Genomic DNA, 21,261 nt, shown 5'->3' with positions numbered 1-21,261 from the left:
TATTTTATAATTAAACATCACAAAATTTTATAACTAAAATCACCATGGGTTATAACCATAAACACTACAAAAAGTCTAATAACCAAGTTCATCATAAATTTGAACATCACAAAATCTTATAACTAAATGCCACAAATCATTAGAATTCTGGTGCATGGTACACATTTTTTCAACGTTTATTTTATAACGAAAATCACCATGTGTATCAAAGAATTTTTCAACGTTTATTTTAATTTACTCTTAAAAATTATTTGTGATATGGAAAGTTTTCAACTTGGAAAACCGAGTCTTTTGACAGGGCATTCAACATTAAACCTGTAGTTCTAAATGTAAGTTTAATATTCCTTTTGTTTCTTTTCTGTTTTTGTTGGTAATCAAGTTACCGATAAATCAAGGTGAACTTGCTTTGCATCTCATGAAGAATTATTCATTACTCATATAATAAATGTTTTCTTTATTTTGATTTTATTTTGTTCTCATGTTTTATATATTCACTGTTGTATTTTTATCTTCACTTCATTTTTATTTTAGCCACTTCAATTTTTATATAAAAAAAATTCCCCCTTTCCATTTTCATAAAAGAGAATATGAGCAATGAAGCAAAATAGGACCGGTAAGTAGTGGAAAAATATCTTTATTTCATTTTTATTTTAGCCACTTCATTTTTTATTTTAAAAAAAATTCCCCCTTTCCATTTGCATAAAAGAGAATACGAGCAATGAAGCAAAATAGGACGGGTAAGTAGTGGAAAAATTGGGAGTGGAAGGAACTTTGGAGCAATGGCCAATAATGTAGCTCCTAATAAAAAATAGTATTGCTAGAGCTTTTTATTTTTATTTTTTATGATTTGCTTCAACCATTTGGTCACATTCTTCCATATGTTTGGTCACTTTTTCCCTTAAGTTTCGCCTTCTTTTATTGGTTTTCTTTATCTTTTTTGTCCAAAGTGTATTGTGGAAGTCTCACTAGCTTTACTGTGAGTGGTTTTGGTGGATGTTAGGGCAGTGGGTATTTAAATAGAATGAATGTCTCCGCATCATTTAGTGAAGTGGATATTCAATGATCACATAATTTTTTTGTTTTCCTAAAATACTTTTTTCTTTATTTATTTGTTCTCATAAAATGCCTTTTTCAAACCTTAGAATCATATCCTTCTATTTATTTTTGTTGTGAGTTGGGTGTTGCCTTTTTTGAATTGATCAATGACATGTTGGAGCTTTTATTTGAACAATGTGATTATGGCAGTGGAGTTTTGGTTTCAAATGTTGAGTTTTGGTTTCTTTTGTGAAACACCACATCTTATTAGCATTTTTTAAGGAGTTTGATTATTTAAAACTCCGTTTTTTAATTTTGAAGGAACATTTGTCTATATCATTTTTGATGGTGATGGTTTTGGCTTAGATAGCTTTGACAAGATGTTTGATTCAGTTTACAATTCAATTTAATAAGAAACTGCACTGCTCAAAGTTGCAGCTCATCCTATTTGAAATCCATTTCAGCGGCTCTGCAGCATCATCTCTTCCTGTTTGTCTCTTGCTCTTTCTTCAACGGACCACCATCGAGGTAATGCCATTTCTCTCTTGCTCTCTCTTCAAACCTCACCTATTTCAGCATCTTTTGTTTCAATAATCTTTACTCTAATTTGTGGATATCTTTTGTTTCAATAATCTTTAATTTCTAGCAGGTTTGTTACACTAATGTTGCTAGCATGTTGTCCAATTTAATTGCTTTATTGATGTTTACAGTTTGTGATTGAAACATTGTGTCTGAAGCATTGTGGACTTCTTTAAGACCTTTCATATCGACACATTATGGTAAGAATTTGATTTGTGTTCTTACTTAAACATTGTGTCTATATATATTTTATGTTTGCTTTATTAGTTATTTATTTCAGTTTTCTTTATATATTTTGTTCCTCTTTCTATGTGAAGTTTAAAATTAGAGTGATATTAGCACGTGTGGTATTAAAAAAAGATTGTTTATAGTGCCTTCAGGCACGGGTTATCCCTAGTAAGGATATACGACATGTGTTCTTGATCATCAGAAGCAGAATAGATAGATTTAATTACAAAACAAAATTATGAAATTCACCATAGATTTCAGATTTGTTGTCCCACCATTGATGAACATTCTTCTCCACTATTTTTAGTAAAATTTTGAGTATAAATTCTAGGTGTGCAGTCTCTCTATTTGTTTTTTTGTTTACCAAGAACCAAACGGAGCATTATTATTATTACTTTTTTTTTTTTATATCTATTAATCTGACTCTCATTCTATTTTCTCATGAATACATTACATTAATTAAGGCGAGAAAATCTTGGCCATCAAAAATATAATAGGTATAGCATTAATTATTTATATGTAATTATTAAGTTTTGACTCCAAAATTATTTCCTTTATTAAAATAATATCTTCATAACAAATAAATAAAATAAAAGAACTCATAGAAGGGTAAGAGTAAAATGCAAAAATTATTAATTTGACACCAATTGATACACGCGAAAGTAGATTTAGTAATTTGTTGTAAACTAATGAAAAGGTTATTAAGCGTAATAAAGTTGTCACTTTCTTGGATATATTTGTTTTAATTTGACACATTCAATCATATCTTGGTAATTAACTTCATACACAATACTCTCCTTGTGAGAGGTTAAAAGATTAAAAAAAATGAAAAATTAATTTCTTGATTTCAAAAACATTACATTCAAAAGATTAAATTACTTTCAAAAGAATTGATTGGTAAAATAAAAGTCAGTTAATATTTTCTTTCAACAATTGTTTTTTTAATCCCATTTTAAAATTAATCTAGCCTAGAGAAGACTTTTAATTCCTTTCTATCCTTTCCCATTAACCTAGTAAACTTCCAATCTAAAAAATTAAAAAAAAAAACTAGTAAATTCTTTTTATGTTATAGCATTAATTATTTATATGATAGGAAGACTTTTTATGTTATAGCATTAATTAATTTAGGAACACTTTTAATTCCTTTCTAAAAAAGTCGGGTATTGATGATAATATCAATTTATCTCTAAAAAAGTATCGAATTGAAAGATAAAGTATAATGAATCGTAACATACTAACAACATTATAGTGGGCTCTGGTATGCTTATTTAAGTGACTCTGCTAATCTGGTTTGTGTGCCTCTCCAGAAGGTTAATCCTGTTCGTGTACCTCTCTCCCGACGTTAAACATGTTCATGTGCTTCTCCGGAAGGGTAATCCTGTTTATGTGCCTTGCCATGATCTTCTCCCAGAGGTTGAGTGTGTGGGGTGCAGTATTGATGATGTTGTGGGTAAGAATATTTGTGATGCCGAATTCCTTACAGTTTGTAGTTTCATAAAGTTGTCACTTTTGCTTTCTGATAAAGACTCAAATCTTTGAGATCATTTAGTTATGCTGTGTTTGTTTGAAACTAGGTGTACTATATTCTGGGGAAGAGACCAAGAAGTGAGGGAAGTTCTGACTCCTCGATATCCTTCTGTGATGATGATTTGGAGGGGGTAGATCTTTGTGGGTGAGAGGTGTGGTTAGAGGTAGTCCGGGAAGATGGCGGGCACTTCAATGGCTTGGGATCACCGAAGGTGGAGAGGAGGAGGTCAAGGCAAACTTGGAGAGGGAGAGGTTGGCATTGATAGACCTTTGAACACTAATGTAAAGTATGAGAGAGTGTTTAAGCATGAGACTTGGTTGTATTGTTGTTGTTGTGTCTCGCTGCATATATGATACGTTATATAGGCTGCAGGAGTATTGGAGCCCAAGCAAACTGTTGGACAGGTGGCTCGTTCTCCTCAACTCTGCCAGAAGTGATATAAGTCCTTCTGCCGTCTGTGGCTTGCCGGCAGGCGGAGAGCAACATTTCATGGCAGGCAGAAAGTAACGTTTCGTATATGCATCGGATGACATGAACGTAAGGTCATTGTTGCCTCTTCTCCAAGCCTGGTCGAGATAGAGTTGTCTTAGCAAGAAGACAACTATCTCGACAATCCCATGACCTCAGCCGCCAGTCCAGTATCCTCTGATGATCCCGAGCAGTAGTGCCTAGGTCCTGCTCCCAACCCAGGCATCCAAGTAGATAAATGAGCCAGGGCCCACCTTAGTGTTTAAGAGAGCCAAGGGCTCGCTTCCAAGTGACCAAGTAGGAGAATAGGCCGCGGGCTTATCTCAATGTTTAGGAGAGCTATTGTTTATCAATCCAAGTCCAAGTGAGCCGGGGGCTGATTGTATTGTTGTTTGGCTTTGGAACTAGGTATGAAGGACCATAGGCCCTGCGGGGCCATGGTGCTGCCTGTTGCAGGGCTCTTCATATCTAGATATATTTGGGCTTGTATATATGCTCCCACTTAGGTTAAGCATATAGTTTTGGTTGCCTTGGCACATGGCGCCCATAGGGCTCGCCATGTATCAAACATACGACATGCCAGACGTGGTGCCTTATTGGTTTGCCGCGTAGGTGGGGTTTTGGTGATGTGGCACCTGTAGGGCTTGCCACGTATTGAGCTTGATACAAGTACCCACAATCTTCCTCACAACGATCCTCTGGTGATCTCCTTAAAGGTGGGTGATCACCCAGTGAACAAGATCCTTGTGGATACGGGCAGCTCGGTTAATGTAATGTACAACAACTTGTTCAAGATGCTCGAGCTGAAGCTGGAGGACCTGAAGCCAACCAGTTATGTGATGCGTGGATTCAACGGGGTGCTAGTGGAGCCCATGGAGAGGTAACACTTCCAATTTATGTAGATCCAGTAACAGTACAGACATTGTTTCTGGTGGTAAATGTATCTTCTCGATACAATGCTATCATTGGTAGACGCTGGCTTCATGAGATGAGGGCAATACCCTAAACTTACCACCAGTTACTCAAGTTTCACCTCGACACGGTGATAGCAGCTATCCGAGGTGATCAAAGGGCCACAAAGGAGTGCTGCATGATTGAAGTAAAGGCGAAGGAAAAAGCCAAGAAGGTTCTGTCCTTTTTAATCTGATTTGCATGGTTTTGGTTTTTCTTGTTCATCAGAACTCTTTATTTGATAATTCTTGTTGTTGCTACAAGGGGGAGTTTAAAACAGTGTTTAATATGTTTTGTAGATTGTTGCAGCATCTGGTATCGTTGCAGCATCTAGTATCACTGATGGTTGTATGAGATCGGACAGTGGACCTATGGCCGTTTTCAATTTCGCCAAGTTTTCAGAAGAGGCAGAGGTGTGTATATATTTATAAACAATCTACATGCTCTTATTTAACAATAATGATTGAGACCCCCAAATTTGGAGACCCCCATGACCTCCAAAATCATCTGGACCACTCATGTGAGATAGATAGGAAAAAAGAAAAAAAGAAAACATTTGAGTGGTCTCGATCATTTTGGGAGTCATGGGGATCCCCAAAATTGGGGTTTTCACTAATTTTCAATTATTTAAATTTATTGTTGATGGTCTAGCCGCCCTTTGATATGTATGGAGAGTGCTTTTAGTTGAAACCCCTTTCCAGTCTTCTCTATTAACAAGGCACTACTAGACTCCATGGATAGAAGAAGAGTATTATGTGTAACTGAGTGGGATTTGTTTTGTTTTTTTATATGAACAGACTGATGCCAAGATTGGAGGAGATGACTCTTCTGTTGCGGCTGTGGAGAAGGCTGGTGCTTCTTACAGGTACACAGATGATATGGAGCTCAATGATGCTGTCCACACAGCAATCTTGACTTTAAAGGAGGGGTAAAAATTATGTTGTCTAAATAGCAATCACTTATATTAAAAGATGTACCGTTCTAAATGAATCTAAAATTCATGCTAGCTTTGAGCTTGTCCTCTCATGAGCCTTCCATAGAGGAATGTTTTGGTATTTGGTCCCACTAGTGCATGCTTAACACACCAACTAATGAAGAATATAACTCTTCTTTCTGCATATTTGTCCCAGATTTGAAGGACAGATCTCTGAAAAGAACATTGAGATTGGCATAATTGGCACTGATAAAAAATTCAGGCAAGTTATCCTTTTTCCTGGTGTTTTGAGTGTTTGACTGAACTTTTATGATCATTTCGATGTTGATGCTCGGAGAATGATTATTCTGGCATGTTTGTTTCCATTGCAGAGTACTAACACCATCTGAAATTGCTGATTACCTGGAGGAAGTTGAGTAATTAGAAAACGAGAATGTAACAGAATGAGGCAAAATCTTTCTCTGAAGCTAGGTTGTTCTACCCTTAACGTTGAAACTGGTTTTATTTGTTGAAATTTGTGAATTGAAAACTGTCCGTAGACCAGTTACTGTTGTGGAAAATATTCCGTGTTTATGGCTACATTAAGACACAAAAATGGGGAAATTTGAATTATCAATGATCTACGATAAAACATTTTGTGTTCTTCTCCACTGCTGTTTGAAATCTTTAGGTTTGCCAATGTTGTTCTGCATAAGAGAAAGCTATTGCTCAATGAGTGTTAATTCAATCTGTTTGCTAAAGCTGTTGTAACTATTCTTTGGTATTCTTATTTTGATTATTGTCCGGAGTAATGCACGTTTTGGCAGCCCGTACCTTATTAATTTGTCAGGACCGCCAAGACTGGCTGGCATTCTAAACTGTGAAATTTCACAGTTTGTGTTTGCTGTATCTTTTGCTAGATGTCTATGGAATTATTATAGCAGGTTGGTCTAAAATCTAGGGAGTGAACATAGGGAGCGACTGTTTGCTCATCCATTTCACCCACCCGTTTATCTCCATCTACATCTCCATCTCCAGGAGAAGTAGGTTCACTGCCTTCAGGAGGATTAGGTTTGCCTTTAGCTCTATTCTATTTTCTTTCTTCCAGTTTTGTTCATCTTAGTATCTCGTTTACAAAGATGATTTTTTCTGGCATATAATAGTTACAGATGGGTTATATATATATATATAATTGTTTTTGAAAATGTGTCAAAATGTTTAAGATACATTTTGTATCAATGGTTGAGATAAATTTTCAAATTCATCCTAGAATCAAGATTTCTTTAATTTTCACTCATTTGCCTTCTTTGTCTCGCCTTTTTGTTTACTCATGCATTCTCTCTCTCTCTCTCTCTCTCCCCCTCCCCCTCCCTCTTCTACCTACTCACCCGCCTTCCATCTTTTCCCCCATTTTTATTCACTCATGTATTCTCTCTCTCCAGCTCACCTTCCTCACTCTTTCCTTTTTATTTTTTTATTTCCTTCCTTTTTTTATTAACCTCCCTATTTTTTTATTTTCTCTTCTTTTTCTCCCCTTTTTGTTCACTCATGCATTCTCTCTCTACCTCCCTCTCCTACCTACTCACTCGCCTTCTATCTTTTCTCCCATTTTTATTCACTCATGTATTCTCTCTCCAGCCCACCTTCCTCCCTATTTCCTTTTTATTTTTTTATCCCCCCCCCAACCCTTTTTTTATTTTCCTCCCTATTTTTTTATTTTTCCCTTTTTGTTCACTTATTTTATTTATATCGTGCTTTTAGGTACATACATACACTAATATATATATATATGAAGGAAAAATTATGCAATAGTCCCGGAGTACCACGTGGTTATACTCCCTCACTAATAACTATTTATTATGTCCCCTTGTGTGTCTCAATTACTCAACACAAATAATTAATACTCTACTATGCATTTATCACTTAATAGAATTGTCTTGAATTTGTCATGAATTCAACCACAGCTTACATTAATGAAATCTTCTCATAGCAGTATGCATGCATGTTATGTTTATATAATTATTAGTACATGAATACACGTTTATTCAGCGCAATGTTACATGCACAAATTTTTTTTTAAAAAAATATTACAGAAAATGCATTGTGTGGTTTAGTTTTAAGCATAATCTACTCAAAATAAATCTCAACTGCACATTATTACACTTTTTATGTGCATTTTCTGTATTTTAAATATGTCAAGCTTTAGGAGGAGTGTCGCCTCCAGGAGAACTGTCCCCTTCAGGAGGAGAATCCTACCAATTGTGAGTAGGGTGTAGAAAATGATTTTTGTGCAGCCGAACTTTTCTTGGAAAATAGGGTATTTTCTTTTTATAATTATTTTGGAAAATAAAAACAAATCACAACCAAACAAGCTCTAAAAAGCAAATCCATATTACTCATTGGCTACTCTTCTTGGAAAATAGTGTATTTTCTTTTTATAATTATTTTGGAAAATAAAAACAAATCACAACCAAACAAGCTCTAAGGAGCAAATCCATATTACTCAATGGCTTCCATGCTCTTATCTTTGTCCCTTTGAATTTTATTGGTTCATAGGATTATTTTAATTGACATATATAATCTCATGAACTAATAAAATTAAAGAGAACAAAGAAAGGCGTACGGAAGGAGAAACTAGTGATATAAACTCCAACAAATGATGGGTCGTTTTTAAAAAATTTGCATGAAAACAGTCACCAATCAAATTTTCTGATTGTTTCGAAAAATGAAAACAAAAAAATAGAAAGCAAATCACAACCAAACAGGCTCAAAAACAATAAATCATGAAGAGAGAGAAATACGGAAAACCAAGAGGAGAAGCAACGACATCAGCCCAATGAACCTCATTTCCATTTTTTTTTTTTTTTAAGTTCTTACACATTTGTTATCTCATTTACAAGTGATTTGCAAAAAACAAAAGAACCAGCTTTTATAGTAATACCAAGCATTGTTATTTATAGTAACACCATTGATGTGATAGTTCTAGCAGTTGTCACTTTCATTAGGAACTAATATTAAATGGCTTTTCCTAGCTAAATATTAATGTCTACGTCTCAAAATTGAGAGAAAAGAGCTCTAGATAGATATGGCTGATTTGATTGGCTTCATGAGATCTGAAGTCATTTCACTTTTTAATAAAATTAAGATTTGCTTCAAGATAAATTCTCACTAATATTATAGCATTAATATTCTACAACCTCATTGCATATTTGTCTTGATCCAAAGTCTTACCCATTGACTATCAATAGGATTTTGTCATTTTAAAAGCAATCTTGTGCTAAATGACTTTGAACCCCCATCTATCTACCTTGAAATCTTTAGTAGTTTGCTCATTAAACTAAAAATATTTATTAATTAAAAATTGCTAGATCAAAAAGCTCTCCTCCCCTCCCATCTCCGATTATTATATTTTGGTTTGAGAGTAATTGTTATATTTTGATTTAAAAGTAATCAATCGATGTCATGCATCTCTAAGAGGGCTAGATCCACCCAAGTACAAGAGTGATCCCACATGACGGTCAGACACTAGGACATAGAACCCAAACACTTTTGACAAGAAATCCAAGCCCCTACCACCTCATTACAAGTTTTACTATTTAGTATTTTTGCTATAATGATACCAAAAAAATGTCAAAAGTTTGGCTCGCTCACTTTAGCGAGCTTGGAAAAGCTGAAAATTGAGCTATGTACATGAAATTAAGGACAATGCTGAATAAGACTTGAGAGTTTGATTCACATCTCCATCCTTAGTTCATTGCAAAATCAATAAAAAGGCCTTGGCAAATATATTCAATACATATTGGAGAATTCTATTCATTGAGTTAGCAGTGTTCACAGTAAACTTATGAAACTAAAACAACCCTCACAAAACAACGTAGATATTTGAAAACAAAGCATAACAAACAGTACAGTTCAGAGATTCTACTATTGCTTAATTTTCCACTTATGGGCTGACCGAGGCGCAGTCTCAATGCCCTTGTAGTATCGGGATTCAAGCTCATGGCTGTTCCAGTCCTTGACAAAATTTGAAAACAGATCATGTGCAGACTCTGACGAAAGATCTGAGAAAAACATGTTTTTCTCTTCCTTCAGCCATGTTGCAAATTCATTGTTCTTAGAGAAGTAGTCATCCATAGACAGCACTTGGAAATTTAGTTTCTGAAACCACCCCACCAAAAGAGAGAATAGAGCAAAAATTAGGGAAACAATATGCACATCCAAAAATAAATATGTTAATAATAGAAATAATATCCTCACCACCCAAAGTTTTCTGTAGTATAACCAAATAAAAGTGTAAACAAGAGAAGACACTAGTGAGTGTTAAATGACTCAAGTTTATCCCAAAAAAAATTAACACGTTAATCCATGAATGAATTAAAACAAAGGTGTATTCCATTGCATTTGGTATTCCATCTTAATCATGATTGTCTGGACCCTACTATGTTGATTTTATTTTTATTTTAAAAAAAAAAAAAAAAATCCTTTTTCTTTCAGATCAATTGAGGGAAAACATATAAGAACTTTCACACCAATGTGCTCCCCTGACATCATTGCCAGTGGTTATCTCAAACCACCCCTTCATATCATAAGGCATGACTTAAACCTAGCCGCATAGCCTTGCCAGCCCCCATGGACAAACTCTCCTACAAAGACCCTACCTCTCTTCTGGGCTTCTTCCTTGCTACAATTCTCTCTCTCTCTTTACTCTAAGGCTGCCTCAACTCTCTCTCTCTCTCCCCATCTTTCGTGGTCTTGGGCCATCTTAGTGTATACTATGATTATCAGAGGACCCATGGCCTGTCCAAATCACAAACGACCACCCACACACATTAAAAACAACAAAATGAGTAATCAGATTAATAGTAAATGATAAGACCAGCCCTGATATTCCTGTAGTTCACTGCCTTAGATGCAGTAATGCAAAAATATAAAACCAAGATTATCTGGAGCAATAAGTAAAAGACTAAAACACAAGCAAACAAAACAAACTTTGACCTGACACTATTAACATGGGAACAAATTACAGCTTACAGCATTTTCAAGGGAATACTAAATAAGAAAACTCACCGACTGATCATCGTGCTTGCTTCGTTTACTTTTCTGCTTCTCTTTTGATTTCTTTTCTGGAGCTATATCAGCAAATCAGTATAATCTCAAATTTTATCAAATCCTCATTTTTAGTAACATTTGTAGAAATATCATCACTTTTGGAGCTATAACTCTCAAACTAGAATCCAAACTACAAAAAGAATATAACTGAAATTGGATACCAGATCAAACCAGCATGGAACAGGGGAATACAAAACCTCCAGTTCCTTAACTTATGAAAGGAGAGACGATCAATATTTGAAAATTTAACAAATCATCTAGATATATGCACACATGTAGCTTCATGATAGAGTGAGCAGAGTCTCAGACAAAATGAATTATAATAAGTCAGATGTCCAAATGCCATTTTTCCTAGTTGCATTGGAAAACAATGTTTAGTGGGCATCTACAAGATCAGTATCACCACTAGTCTTATAGCCCATATTTCCAAGACACTGTCGGGAGTTTAGCTCGGTGTATCAGAAAAGAGAAGGGATGAAATATATGCCCCGACCTTACCCCTCAAGAACTTTAGGAAAAAATTATAAACCCTGTTCACTATTAAATGACATTCATTATGGTTGCTTTCATTTGCAAGTTGTGAGGCAGAAACATGCAAGTTTGGGAGGATATAGACAAAAGGTGGAGGCAGGCGGGGCTTCGTGGCTGGTGATGGGGCTGCAACCTCAAGTAAATCCAATGGCCCTCATGAAACAATCTCTTTGTTCTATGGTTGTCCACCAATTATTTCATGCGATACTAGACTTTCTGTAAGTGATCTTTAATTTAACCAACTTTAGCATTAGATCTCGATCATGTAGCAGGATATCTGCAGCCCTAGATTTAATTCTTCAGGCAAATATTGTTGAACTACAGGAGGAGACTGACCAAATGACCATACAAAGCCTCTCAAGGGGTAGAATTTGGTTGACACATGACATGACAGGTGGTATCAAACCACCATTCAGCTGAAGGAACCCAATTCTTAGGCCTGTCAATCACCTCTCCATACCATACACATACATCTGCGGTAGGTTTCCAAACATCTGTTAATGAACTTTGTTTGTCCAAAATGGACTGGTGAAAATTGGGTATCTATTTTAAACCCTAATACCAAATACAATTCATTTGATTTTAGAAAGGAATACCCACCCATTTCGGATTTAAAACACACTATGAATAAAAAGTAGATTAAAAAAGAAATAAATAATCAACAAAAAACAAACATTGTCCTCCTGCAAAGTAATATACTACATATGAATCTAAAAATACATGACAAAATTAAAAAATTAAAAAATAACCTTTATCAGTACGGTGTTTGGAAGACCTATGAGAATTCTTGCTCCTCCTGGATTTGTCTTTCTTTTTGGTCTTACTGCTCTTGGCTTCCTCTTCTTCTTCTAAACTTCTACGTTTTTTTCTTTTCCTATCATCTATCAAATTCCAAAGAATAAACCCTAAATAAGTAAAAAGATTGCAATTGCAGAAGATACACACACATGCACATCTCTCAAATCGAATTATCATTCACCAATTCAGGAGAACGAGTCTTCGATTGGGAGATAAATATTCCCAGGAACCAAAACACTACCGAAAGAATTAGAGAGAGAGAGAAAGTGAAAAACCTCCAGAGTCGTAAACGGAGCTTCCCTTCTTCTTCTTCTTCCTCTCCTCCTCCTCCTTGGAACTCCTCTCGCCGCCCATCACCACCGCCTTCGATTTTCCGTCGATAACAGAACGAACACAGACGCTAGGGGAGAGAAGAGAGAGAGAGAGAGAGAGAATAGACTTGGATGGGCTTGGGCCTGGTATTGGGCTTTCTCACAATTCATGCGATCATAGGCTTGGGCTTTAGAAGGCTTCTTTTCTTTTTGTTATAGAAAGAATAAATTGAAAGGTCGTTGAATGAGTTCTAATGGGCCTGTCTTTATTATTAAAATGATTGGGCTGGTCAGATTTTTTGAAATTCAACCCACGTTTTAGTGACCCGTTTGTTATTTTTTGGGTTGTTTGTCGTTCATTTTATTTATTTATTTATTTTTAAATTTTTGTAAAATTTTTAAGTGTAACTTATGCTATTATTTCACCTAATCATGATATGTTTTTGTTATTTTCAGTATATTGGAGCTTTTTGTGTGTAATTATATATCTTTTTTTGGTAATTAGTATATTGGAGCTACTCAATTAAATAATTATTTCTACTCGTGTATGTTAAATTCATTACACATTCATTCTCATGAATACATTACATTAATTAAGGGGAAAAAAATCTTGGCCATCAAAAATATGATAGGTATAGCACTAATTATTTATATGTAATTATTAAGTTTTGGCTCCAAAATTATTTCCTTTATTAAAATTATATCTTCAAAATAAATAAATAAAATAACTCATAGAAGGGTAAGAGTAAAATGCAAAAAATATTAATTTGACACCAATTGATACACATGTGAACGTAGATTTAGTAATTTGTTGTAAACTAATAAAAAGGTAATTAAGCGTAATAAAGTTGTCACTTTCTTGGATATATTTGTTTTAATTTGACACATTCAATCATATCTAGGTAATTAACTTCATACACAATGATGTCCTTGTGAGAGGTTAAAAGATTTAAAAAAATGAAAATAATTTCTTGATTTCAAAAACATTACATTCAAAAGATTAAATTACTTTAAAAAGAATTGATTGGTAAAATAAAAGTCAGTTAATATTTTCTTTCAACAATTTTTTTTATCCCATTTTAAAATTAATCTAGCCTAGAGAAGACTTTTAATTCCTTTCTATCCTTTCCCATTAACCTAGTAAATTTCCAACCTTAAAAATAAATATATAAAAAAAAAAAACTAGTAAATTCTTTTTATGTTATTCTGTTACCCCCCCCCCCCCCCCTTCTCATGCTCAACATTAATTTTGCAAGGTTCACGTATTTTTCATAATCTATATATATTTTACTTGTAAGTATTTATGTATAGTATTCTTAACAATTAAACAGATTTTTAAAGGGGGTAGAGTTAAAATAATTTATAAATTGAAGACATGGAAAAATCTAGTCCTCTCTTGGCAAGTAAAACTTCATCATCATGTGAAAATGAAATGGGGAATGTTCAAGAAACCATGAAGAAGAGAGTTTCACCGCCAATAGTTTCAATTGGAAAAGGGTGGTGCAATAGTACTAGAGGAGTCAAGATTAAACCTTTATGTAATGATGTAACAGTGACTATCATGAAATCTACAAAATCAAACCCCCGAGGTGATCAGTTTTTCAGTTACAGCCCCATAAGTTATTCTCGCAACTTTGACGAGGGTAATTCAGACCAAGACCATCTGAATTCTCCCTGGGTTGCCTCTAACACTAGGGCCATGTTTGTTTGGGTGGACTGGATTAGCATTCCCAAGACTAATAGTCCTAGGATTACGAATTCATTGGATTATGTATCCTATCTTAACTAATAGTCAAGTTTAAAATAATTAGTCTGTACTTCAATTATTTAACCAAATATCGGATTAATAATTTTATTGGACTATTAGTCCAATCCCAATCTCATATCCACCCAAACAAACATGGCATAGGTTTCTTGTGAAGGATGAAAAATGATCACTCCCGTATACTTAATTTTAAGAGCTAATACAATATGAATGAATAACTATACCCTAAATAATTTTGCAAATGTTGACAAATTCTTATCTCTGCATTTTTCTTTACTTTCCTTTTTAACGAATCTAAATGTATACCAACAACATACTTTTATTCATGCTTTTTTTTTTCCTTTTTAAATACATCAAACAAATTGATGATATAAGAAGGAATACATATTTATACGTGATTTTGTTCTTTTTGATTGTTAGTTATTATTAATTGTGATTGGTAGAAAAAAAATTATTCCTCTTTGACATTTGTAAAGTTTCTAAATGCTATTTGGAATTTTTTTTATATTTCAAAATATTATTTTTCAATTAATTTTTGTCGGTTAGTTCAAGGTTATATAAATTTTCTTTTAAAACTAAATTTATGTATTTTTATTATCCATATGCATGCATGCTAACTCTTTTTTCTTTTAATGTGCATAGTAAGAGTGTGACCTTTCCAAGTAGAGGTAAAGTTATGTGGGTAATTCACAGTAAATTTTCTCATAAATAATATTATTTTTCTCGGAAACACATGACCAATCTCTGCTTTGTTGGTCATATATATTTTCTTATCCAGAAATTTTCATTTTATTTTACATTTACCTTCAATTACTTTAAGTTTAAGTTTAAGTTCATGATCAAGTTCCTTTTCTTTTCTTTTCTTTTTATTATATTTTTTTGGGAGGAATTGAGTGCTCTTCTTCACCTTACTACTAGACACTGATTGGTCTGGTTTAGAATGGGTACATCCATCCATCAAATTCAGACTTTGTACTTCCCAGTTTACTTTCTTTGCGTTCTGCATAGTGTGGGGACAAATGAAGGCTGCATATATATATATATATATATAATTGTTTCTGGTAGAGTAAGTGGAGAATTTCACCAACCCACTAGCAAATATTGACAAGGACAACGTTCATACACTTGAAATAAGACAATGCAAAAATTGTGTTGAGCTTAGTCTCCAATATTTTAGATTTTCCATACAAATTTACAAGCACAAACAAAATTCATCATAATATGATTAAAAAAAAAAACTATTTTGCATTGCCATTTAACTTTTCACATTATATCAATTTAGTCTAATTTATAATATTTGTTAAGAAATTAGATGATCATTTTAAATTGAATGTCAATTCTTTACTTCGAGAATAGTGAATAAATTATTTTGTCTATTGATTTCAACCCAATTTCTAAATGAGCATTACCAATTGAACTATAGATTGACAAAATATGAAAAGGTTGAAAGTAAAATCGATGTAATTAGAACTATAGAAGTCAAATTGACACAAGAAACAAATTATACAAAATACAAGTATAATTTGTCATATATATACCCCTACTCTTTTTTTATTTTTTTTTTAATTTTTTGATACATCAAGAAATAATTTATATTATCTATCCGAGAGGAGGGAGGGGTATTGGGAGAGGGGAGAGGGGAGAGGGGAGAGGGGAGAGGGCTTAAACTCCCAACTTGATAAGTAGTAGTACAAGATCTTAACCACTGAGCTATATGCCTTGCTCTGTCTAAGCTAAATTTTCCAATTCTGACATGCTAACCAATCATTTGAATTGACTTCATTTAATTTAGATCCCAAAAAATTGATCAATTTCTGGCCTCATCAACATCACCTGATGATGATCAGCTAAGGAGGTGGTGGAGGAGCCTAATTGTCCCACTTCATCATTATATTTTGCTGCAATAATATTGTTGCACTGATCATCATCTTCTAGTCCAAGCTCATTTTCCAAGTATCTCAACCATTCAATTCCTATTCCCCTATTAGGATCATGATCATGATTATCAAGATCTTCTCCAAATAAGTTGGAGTCTTGGGAATTATGGGAAGCCTCAAACTCAAACTCTTGTGGTTGGGATTCATTGGACTCCAAGTTATCCAACATGTCCCAGAAATCAATATCAGACTCCTCCATGGGGATTTCAATCACTTCTTGTTGATGATCATCTGAATTCAAACTCATCTTCTGCTTATTCACTTCATCATACACCACCACCGCTGCTTTATCAACCTGATGAGAACAATTGGAGGAGGAAGAAGTTGATATTGCTTCTTTTGGTCCAGCACAATCACTAGCACTAGAACTAGTAGTAATTGATGAGATATCTTGATTCTTCGCTGACAGTAACACCTCCTTCTCCATATTGCGTACTTGATGAGATTCATAATGAGTATGAGGCCTTAAATTAGATGATGATGAAGAAGAAGAATAAGAAGAAGAGGAAGATGGGGAAGAGCAAGAGCCTCTTGAATTCTTGTGATCATCATCTGCATCTTTCTTGATTAATCTTTTCTTCAAATGTGTATTCCACACATTCTTTATCTCATTGTCGGTTCTTCCTGGTAAATATGATGCAATTTTTGACCACCTACAAATTACAATTCATTCATTCATTATAAGTAATCATTAATTAATATTTGATCAAATTAATATCTAGCCAAAGAAATTAATTACTGATTAGTATGACTAGCCTAGCTACATACGTACTTGTTTCCCAAAGACTGATGCAGCTTAATAATGGTTTCCTCTTCTTCCTTAGTGAAATTTCCTCTCTTTAAATCAGGCCTTAGGTAATTAATCCACCTCAGTCGGCAACTCTTCCCGCAACGCAACAATCCTTCAAAACAACAAACCAAATTAATCCACGCCTGCTTGATTTGGAAAACAAAAGAATATATGAAATTTTTATAGTGAAGTGCACAAAATTCATTTTGAATAGCACTTACACTCCACCAAGATGAAAGCAATACTGTCAATTTTTAAATTTTATGAACTTTTTTATGCAAAATTTATGTATTTAGCAATGACTATTAGTACTAAGGATCAGTAATCTTGTGAAAATTCTTTAGCATGGAACTATCATGCACTCAGCTCGTTTAGAATTTAAAATCATCGCACGGATATGAAAATCGGTTTTGGATCCTCTGTTTTTCTTCCGTCTCACCCTCTTAGTGCTGTACTTTATTAAAATTTGAATTAAAAACTGTTATTTCGAAGTTTTTAATTGTTAAAAAAAGTGAATAAGCTGTATTGAATTCAAATTGTGATGACATGATAACACTAGAAAAGTGAAATAAGAATTGAGATAAAAAATGAGAACACCGGCCGGAAAATGGTCACCGACTTACTCTACTCTACACGTGTTTACATCTGATCGGGCATAGAACAGAAATTTCATGTTGGATGTTGAACTACCACACCATGGAGCATATTGTTTAATGTTTTTGTTAATCTTATCTTCTTTAGTCTACATTTTCTTTCCATCATTTGATTATTTTTTCATATTTCCAAGATTCAGTGGGTTTGAAAAACTTGTCCAGGTTAGGCACTTGCTGTCATTCTTTCCTTTTCATCAGTCTTTCTTTTTCTTACACTTTCTTATCATGAGTTGCATGAATCAGGAAAAAAAAAAAAACCATTGAGGTTACTATAAGTATCATTGAGTATCAAGCTTTCAAAGTCAAACAAAACAAACAACAACTCGAACAAGTCAGAGCAATTGACTGGTCAACTACCAACAAGTCTATATGCCCCTAGTGGAATGGCTTTAATGATTGGATTCTCCAGTTTATTTCTTGGTGAAAATGCTACACCCAACAGTTTACTGAAAAAAATTTGTAATTATTATTATTATTATTATTATAAATTGATGTGACATTGTATTAATATTTGACACGCAACTTTACGTGTTTTGAAAGGAATATATTTAATAATTACCACATCAATTCAACGAGGAAAACGGCATACATGTAATATAAAAAAAAAAATAGAAAAGAAAAAGACATATGTGACGCAAATTACTTTAAAAAGGAGAATTTCTAATTATATTCCCTGAATATCTCTCTGTATCTACCCACTCATATGTGAGAATTTATTATTAATGGCTAAAGTTTGGGTATTTTTTGTCATAGCACTAATAGTGAAAGTAGATTTCTTTTGACATTTATTTATGAATTTTATTAACAAGTAATTTAACGAACTTAGCATCTCCATCAAACTATTTACAATTTTATTATATTTTAACTTAAAAGTTAATTTTTCTATTTTGAATATATATTTTTTTTAATATACTTTTTAACGAAGTCTCTATTCTTTGTCTATTTTAGTCAAATATTATTTTTATTTTAAATTATCTTTTATAAACTCAACACACGTAACTCTAAAATAATAAAAATAATTTTTTTAATATTTGACTAGACAAAACTACTAGCTACATCTATTGAGCTAAAATTATCAAAATTAAAATCGCTAACTTGGTAACTAATTTGATGGAGTTGAAATTTGGTGATTTATTCACTATTTTAGCTAAAAAATAAAAATAACTAGTTTGATGGAGATACTCTTAAAAAGTTTGAAATAGCTACATAATATTTGTGCATTCTTTATTTGGTGGAATGAGGTTTCAGATACAATATCAGAAGAGCAAACATGTATAATGAAAGTGAACTCTCTGCAATATGGGATTGATGCAATTCAACTAAAAAATAAAATAAAATAATCCCAGAATTAGAAACTATTGAGGATGAATAATTTGGTATTCTAAAGTTTGATAGGAGGACAAAAAGAATCTATGAGGGAAAAAAAAAGATGTCTATATCTAATAAAATGTTTGAAGTTATATGCTGAGAAAATTTAAGAAAAAGAAAATCTACAATGCATGAAGAAGAATATCCCATCCCAATTCATACACCAACAGCAGTCACCATATTTATACACACACACATGTATATATATATATATATAGAGAGAGAGAGAGAGAGAGAGAGAGGATGAGGAGGAGGAGGAGGAGGAGGAGAGACAAACCAGCAAGTTTAGGGAGAGAGCGCCAGTTGGTATGACCATGGTTGTGAATGAAAGTGAGGAGTCTAAAGTCCTCAGCAGGGCTCCATGGACCCTTCTTTACCTTGCTCTTGTCACAACATGGTGCTCTTCCTCTACCCATCACTGATATGATAATCTCTCAACTCTCTCTCCCTGTAAATTCTTTATCCTCTCCTCTCATATGTTAGGTTTCTTTATCACAAATATTCACAACACCCCCCCTCTCTCTATATATATATGTATATACAGAAGAGAGAGAAAGATGGAGAGAAACAGAGATGACATATCCAACAAGGGGTCTGCATGCCATGATTGTTTACGCAAATTTAATAAAAATGAAAAAGATATTTAATTGGAAAAAAGATTACTTCCATAAAAAAAAAAAAAAAAATTATTCACCGCCATAATATAATATTATTACATTCTGGAGTGATTTGGAAAGTTAGCTAAAAATTAATTTTTAGATTTTAACTTATTTTAGATCATATCATCTCTCACATTTTCTACATACAAAAAGACAAAAATTAAAAAAAAAAATCAAAAAATTAATTTTTACCTAACTTTCCAAATCACTCCTCTCTATGACTATTGTAACAACAACAATCAGTAAATAATATATTATTTATTTTTTATTTTCGATTAGTAGAAGACAAATAGAAGAAGGTAAAAAAAGAAAATAGCACAATATACTAAAGAAACTCAAATTTAAACATTACAGGTGAGATCATCAAATCAATTAATTCTTATTAGTGATCATACAATTTGGACATTTTGTTAATCAATATGGGAGTGAAATCAGATCTCTTGTTTTGAATACTTATGACATCATTTACCCTTCTTATTACATCATCACATACCTCATCCACTTATATATGTTCTTATACATAAATATTAGCAATATGGCCCACTTATAAGTAAAAATAATGCAATGCTGTTATTAAGTATACAAAAATGATACACAAAGTAACATGACAACCCAATTGAAGATAATCATATTCCTAAATTAAAACTTACTACTATCAACTATTTAATTTTGAATCTTGTAATTATTTGTCTTTACATCGAGGAATCAATAAACAAATATTAAAAAGGTTAAGTGACAATAAATTCATCATCTTTCATACTCTCTCCGTCCCAAAATATTAGTCTCTTATTCCATTTTTCATTGTCCCAAAATATTAATCCCTCTTTAAAAATCAAGTACAAAAATAATATAAATTTCCTATTTTGTCCTTCTTTTAAATTAATAAACAATATAAAAGTACAATTATGACATTGATATTCTCAAAAAATGTACCATCAAAAAGGTAATTTTAGAAAATTAACTTTTTTAAAGGACAATAATTGTACTACTAAAAAAAATTAGATTCTCCAAAAAGAACTATTATTTTGGGACCGAGGGAGTATATAATAAGAAGGGAATACATATTTGAATTGGGGACCTTTACTTGGGGATTTGCGCTTTCGAACATAAAAGTAATAGTTTAGTTTTGAGTCTGCTGCTTCACTTCACCCTTATACATTGAAACAGAGCAAATACGTGCGCCATGACTCATCCATTCTAATAGGCATAGCCTTTGTTTGTTATATGCTCTATTTGGTCCGTTTGTTTGGCCTAATTTCTATTTACAATTTATAAGATAAAAATAAATTTTTTTTTTTTTAAATGAATATTGAGAAGCTACTAGAGGAGGTATTAAAAAAATGAATATTTTTAACTTATTAAAAGCTAGTTCAAGATTAGTTCGTTATATAAACAAATTAAATTTGAATAGATTTTGAAACTCGTTAAAATTTTAAACCAAGTATGAATAATTTATTACTCGGCTTGACTTAGCTCATTTACAACCTTAATCTCCCAACATTAAATCTCATCATGAAATCCACTTATGAAAACTAAACAGTTCAACTAGTGATAAGTCACGCTCTTGTAAAGCACACTTCACATATTTTCGTGCAAATAAGGCCAAGTTTGGCATCTTCCAAAAAATTCAAAAAGTCA

General features: G+C 33.1%; 2 protein-coding genes and 1 pseudogene across 4 annotated transcripts in view; 1 reads left to right on the top strand and 2 right to left on the bottom strand.

Annotated features, from left to right (window-relative positions):
* The window catches only part of LOC114283118 (proteasome subunit alpha type-2-A-like), a 40,685-nt pseudogene extending 34,284 nt beyond the window's left edge, over positions 1-6,401 (top strand). Inside the window, exons 11-13 of the transcript XR_014336858.1 lie at positions 5,655-5,717; positions 5,920-5,985; positions 6,095-6,401. The product of XR_014336858.1 is annotated as a proteasome subunit alpha type-2-A-like (transcript). The remainder of the gene's footprint in view (positions 1-5,654; positions 5,718-5,919; positions 5,986-6,094) is intronic.
* A 3,027-nt stretch (positions 6,402-9,428) lies between these two features.
* Positions 9,429-12,690, bottom strand: SCI1 (splicing regulatory glutamine/lysine-rich-like protein). 2 transcript variants are annotated; one of them, XM_028225951.2, is made up of 4 exons: positions 12,416-12,690; positions 12,092-12,223; positions 10,770-10,831; positions 9,429-9,860 (listed from the first exon to the last, which is right to left on the bottom strand). In XM_028225951.2, the coding sequence occupies exons 1-4, from the start codon at positions 12,492-12,494 to the stop codon at positions 9,627-9,629; spliced, it is 507 nt and encodes a 168-aa protein (XP_028081752.2). In that variant the 5' UTR covers positions 12,495-12,690; the 3' UTR covers positions 9,429-9,626. The 2 variants fall into 2 exon arrangements, with proteins under 2 accessions (XP_028081752.2, XP_028081753.2); XM_028225952.2 differs by having other exon boundaries at positions 10,770-10,825; positions 12,416-12,636.
* Positions 12,691-15,700: 3,010 nt separating this feature from the next.
* Positions 15,701-19,700, bottom strand: LOC114283116 (transcription factor MYB63). The gene is made up of 3 exons (XM_028225949.2): positions 19,242-19,700; positions 16,926-17,055; positions 15,701-16,806 (listed from the first exon to the last, which is right to left on the bottom strand). Exons 1-3 carry the CDS (start codon positions 19,378-19,380, stop codon positions 16,005-16,007), a joined length of 1,071 nt encoding a protein of 356 aa, XP_028081750.2. The 5' UTR covers positions 19,381-19,700; the 3' UTR covers positions 15,701-16,004.
* Between the last annotated feature and the right edge of the window lie 1,561 nt (positions 19,701-21,261).

This window comes from Camellia sinensis, chromosome 7 (genome assembly GCF_055761805.1).
Source record: "Camellia sinensis isolate YWXY chromosome 7, ASM5576180v1, whole genome shotgun sequence".
NCBI classification, from domain to species: Eukaryota; Viridiplantae; Streptophyta; class Magnoliopsida; order Ericales; family Theaceae; genus Camellia; species Camellia sinensis.
This window is presented reverse-complemented; position numbering and strand designations above follow the sequence as displayed.

What these genes read in the sequence shown, in the direction of transcription:
- SCI1 (XM_028225951.2), bottom strand. Translation starts at nt 12,494, where the DNA reads ATGGGCGGCGAGAGGAGTTCCAAGGAGGAGGAGGAGAGGAAGAAGAAG. An exon ending in CTCCGTTTACGACTCTGGAG is followed by an intron (nt 12,224 to 12,415) that starts GTTTTTCACTTT and finishes GGAATTTGATAG; the next exon opens with ATGATAGGAAAAGAAAAAAA. An exon ending in GCAAGCACGATGATCAGTCG is followed by an intron (nt 9,861 to 10,769) that starts GTGAGTTTTCTT and finishes GGGTGGTTTCAG; the next exon opens with AAACTAAATTTCCAAGTGCT.
- LOC114283116 (XM_028225949.2), bottom strand. Translation starts at nt 19,380, where the DNA reads ATGGGTAGAGGAAGAGCACCATGTTGTGACAAGAGCAAGGTAAAGAAG. An exon ending in CTCTCTCCCTAAACTTGCTG is followed by an intron (nt 17,056 to 19,241) that starts GTTTGTCTCTCC and finishes GTTGTTTTGAAG; the next exon opens with GATTGTTGCGTTGCGGGAAG. An exon ending in CATCAGTCTTTGGGAAACAA is followed by an intron (nt 16,807 to 16,925) that starts GTACGTATGTAG and finishes TGTAATTTGTAG; the next exon opens with GTGGTCAAAAATTGCATCAT.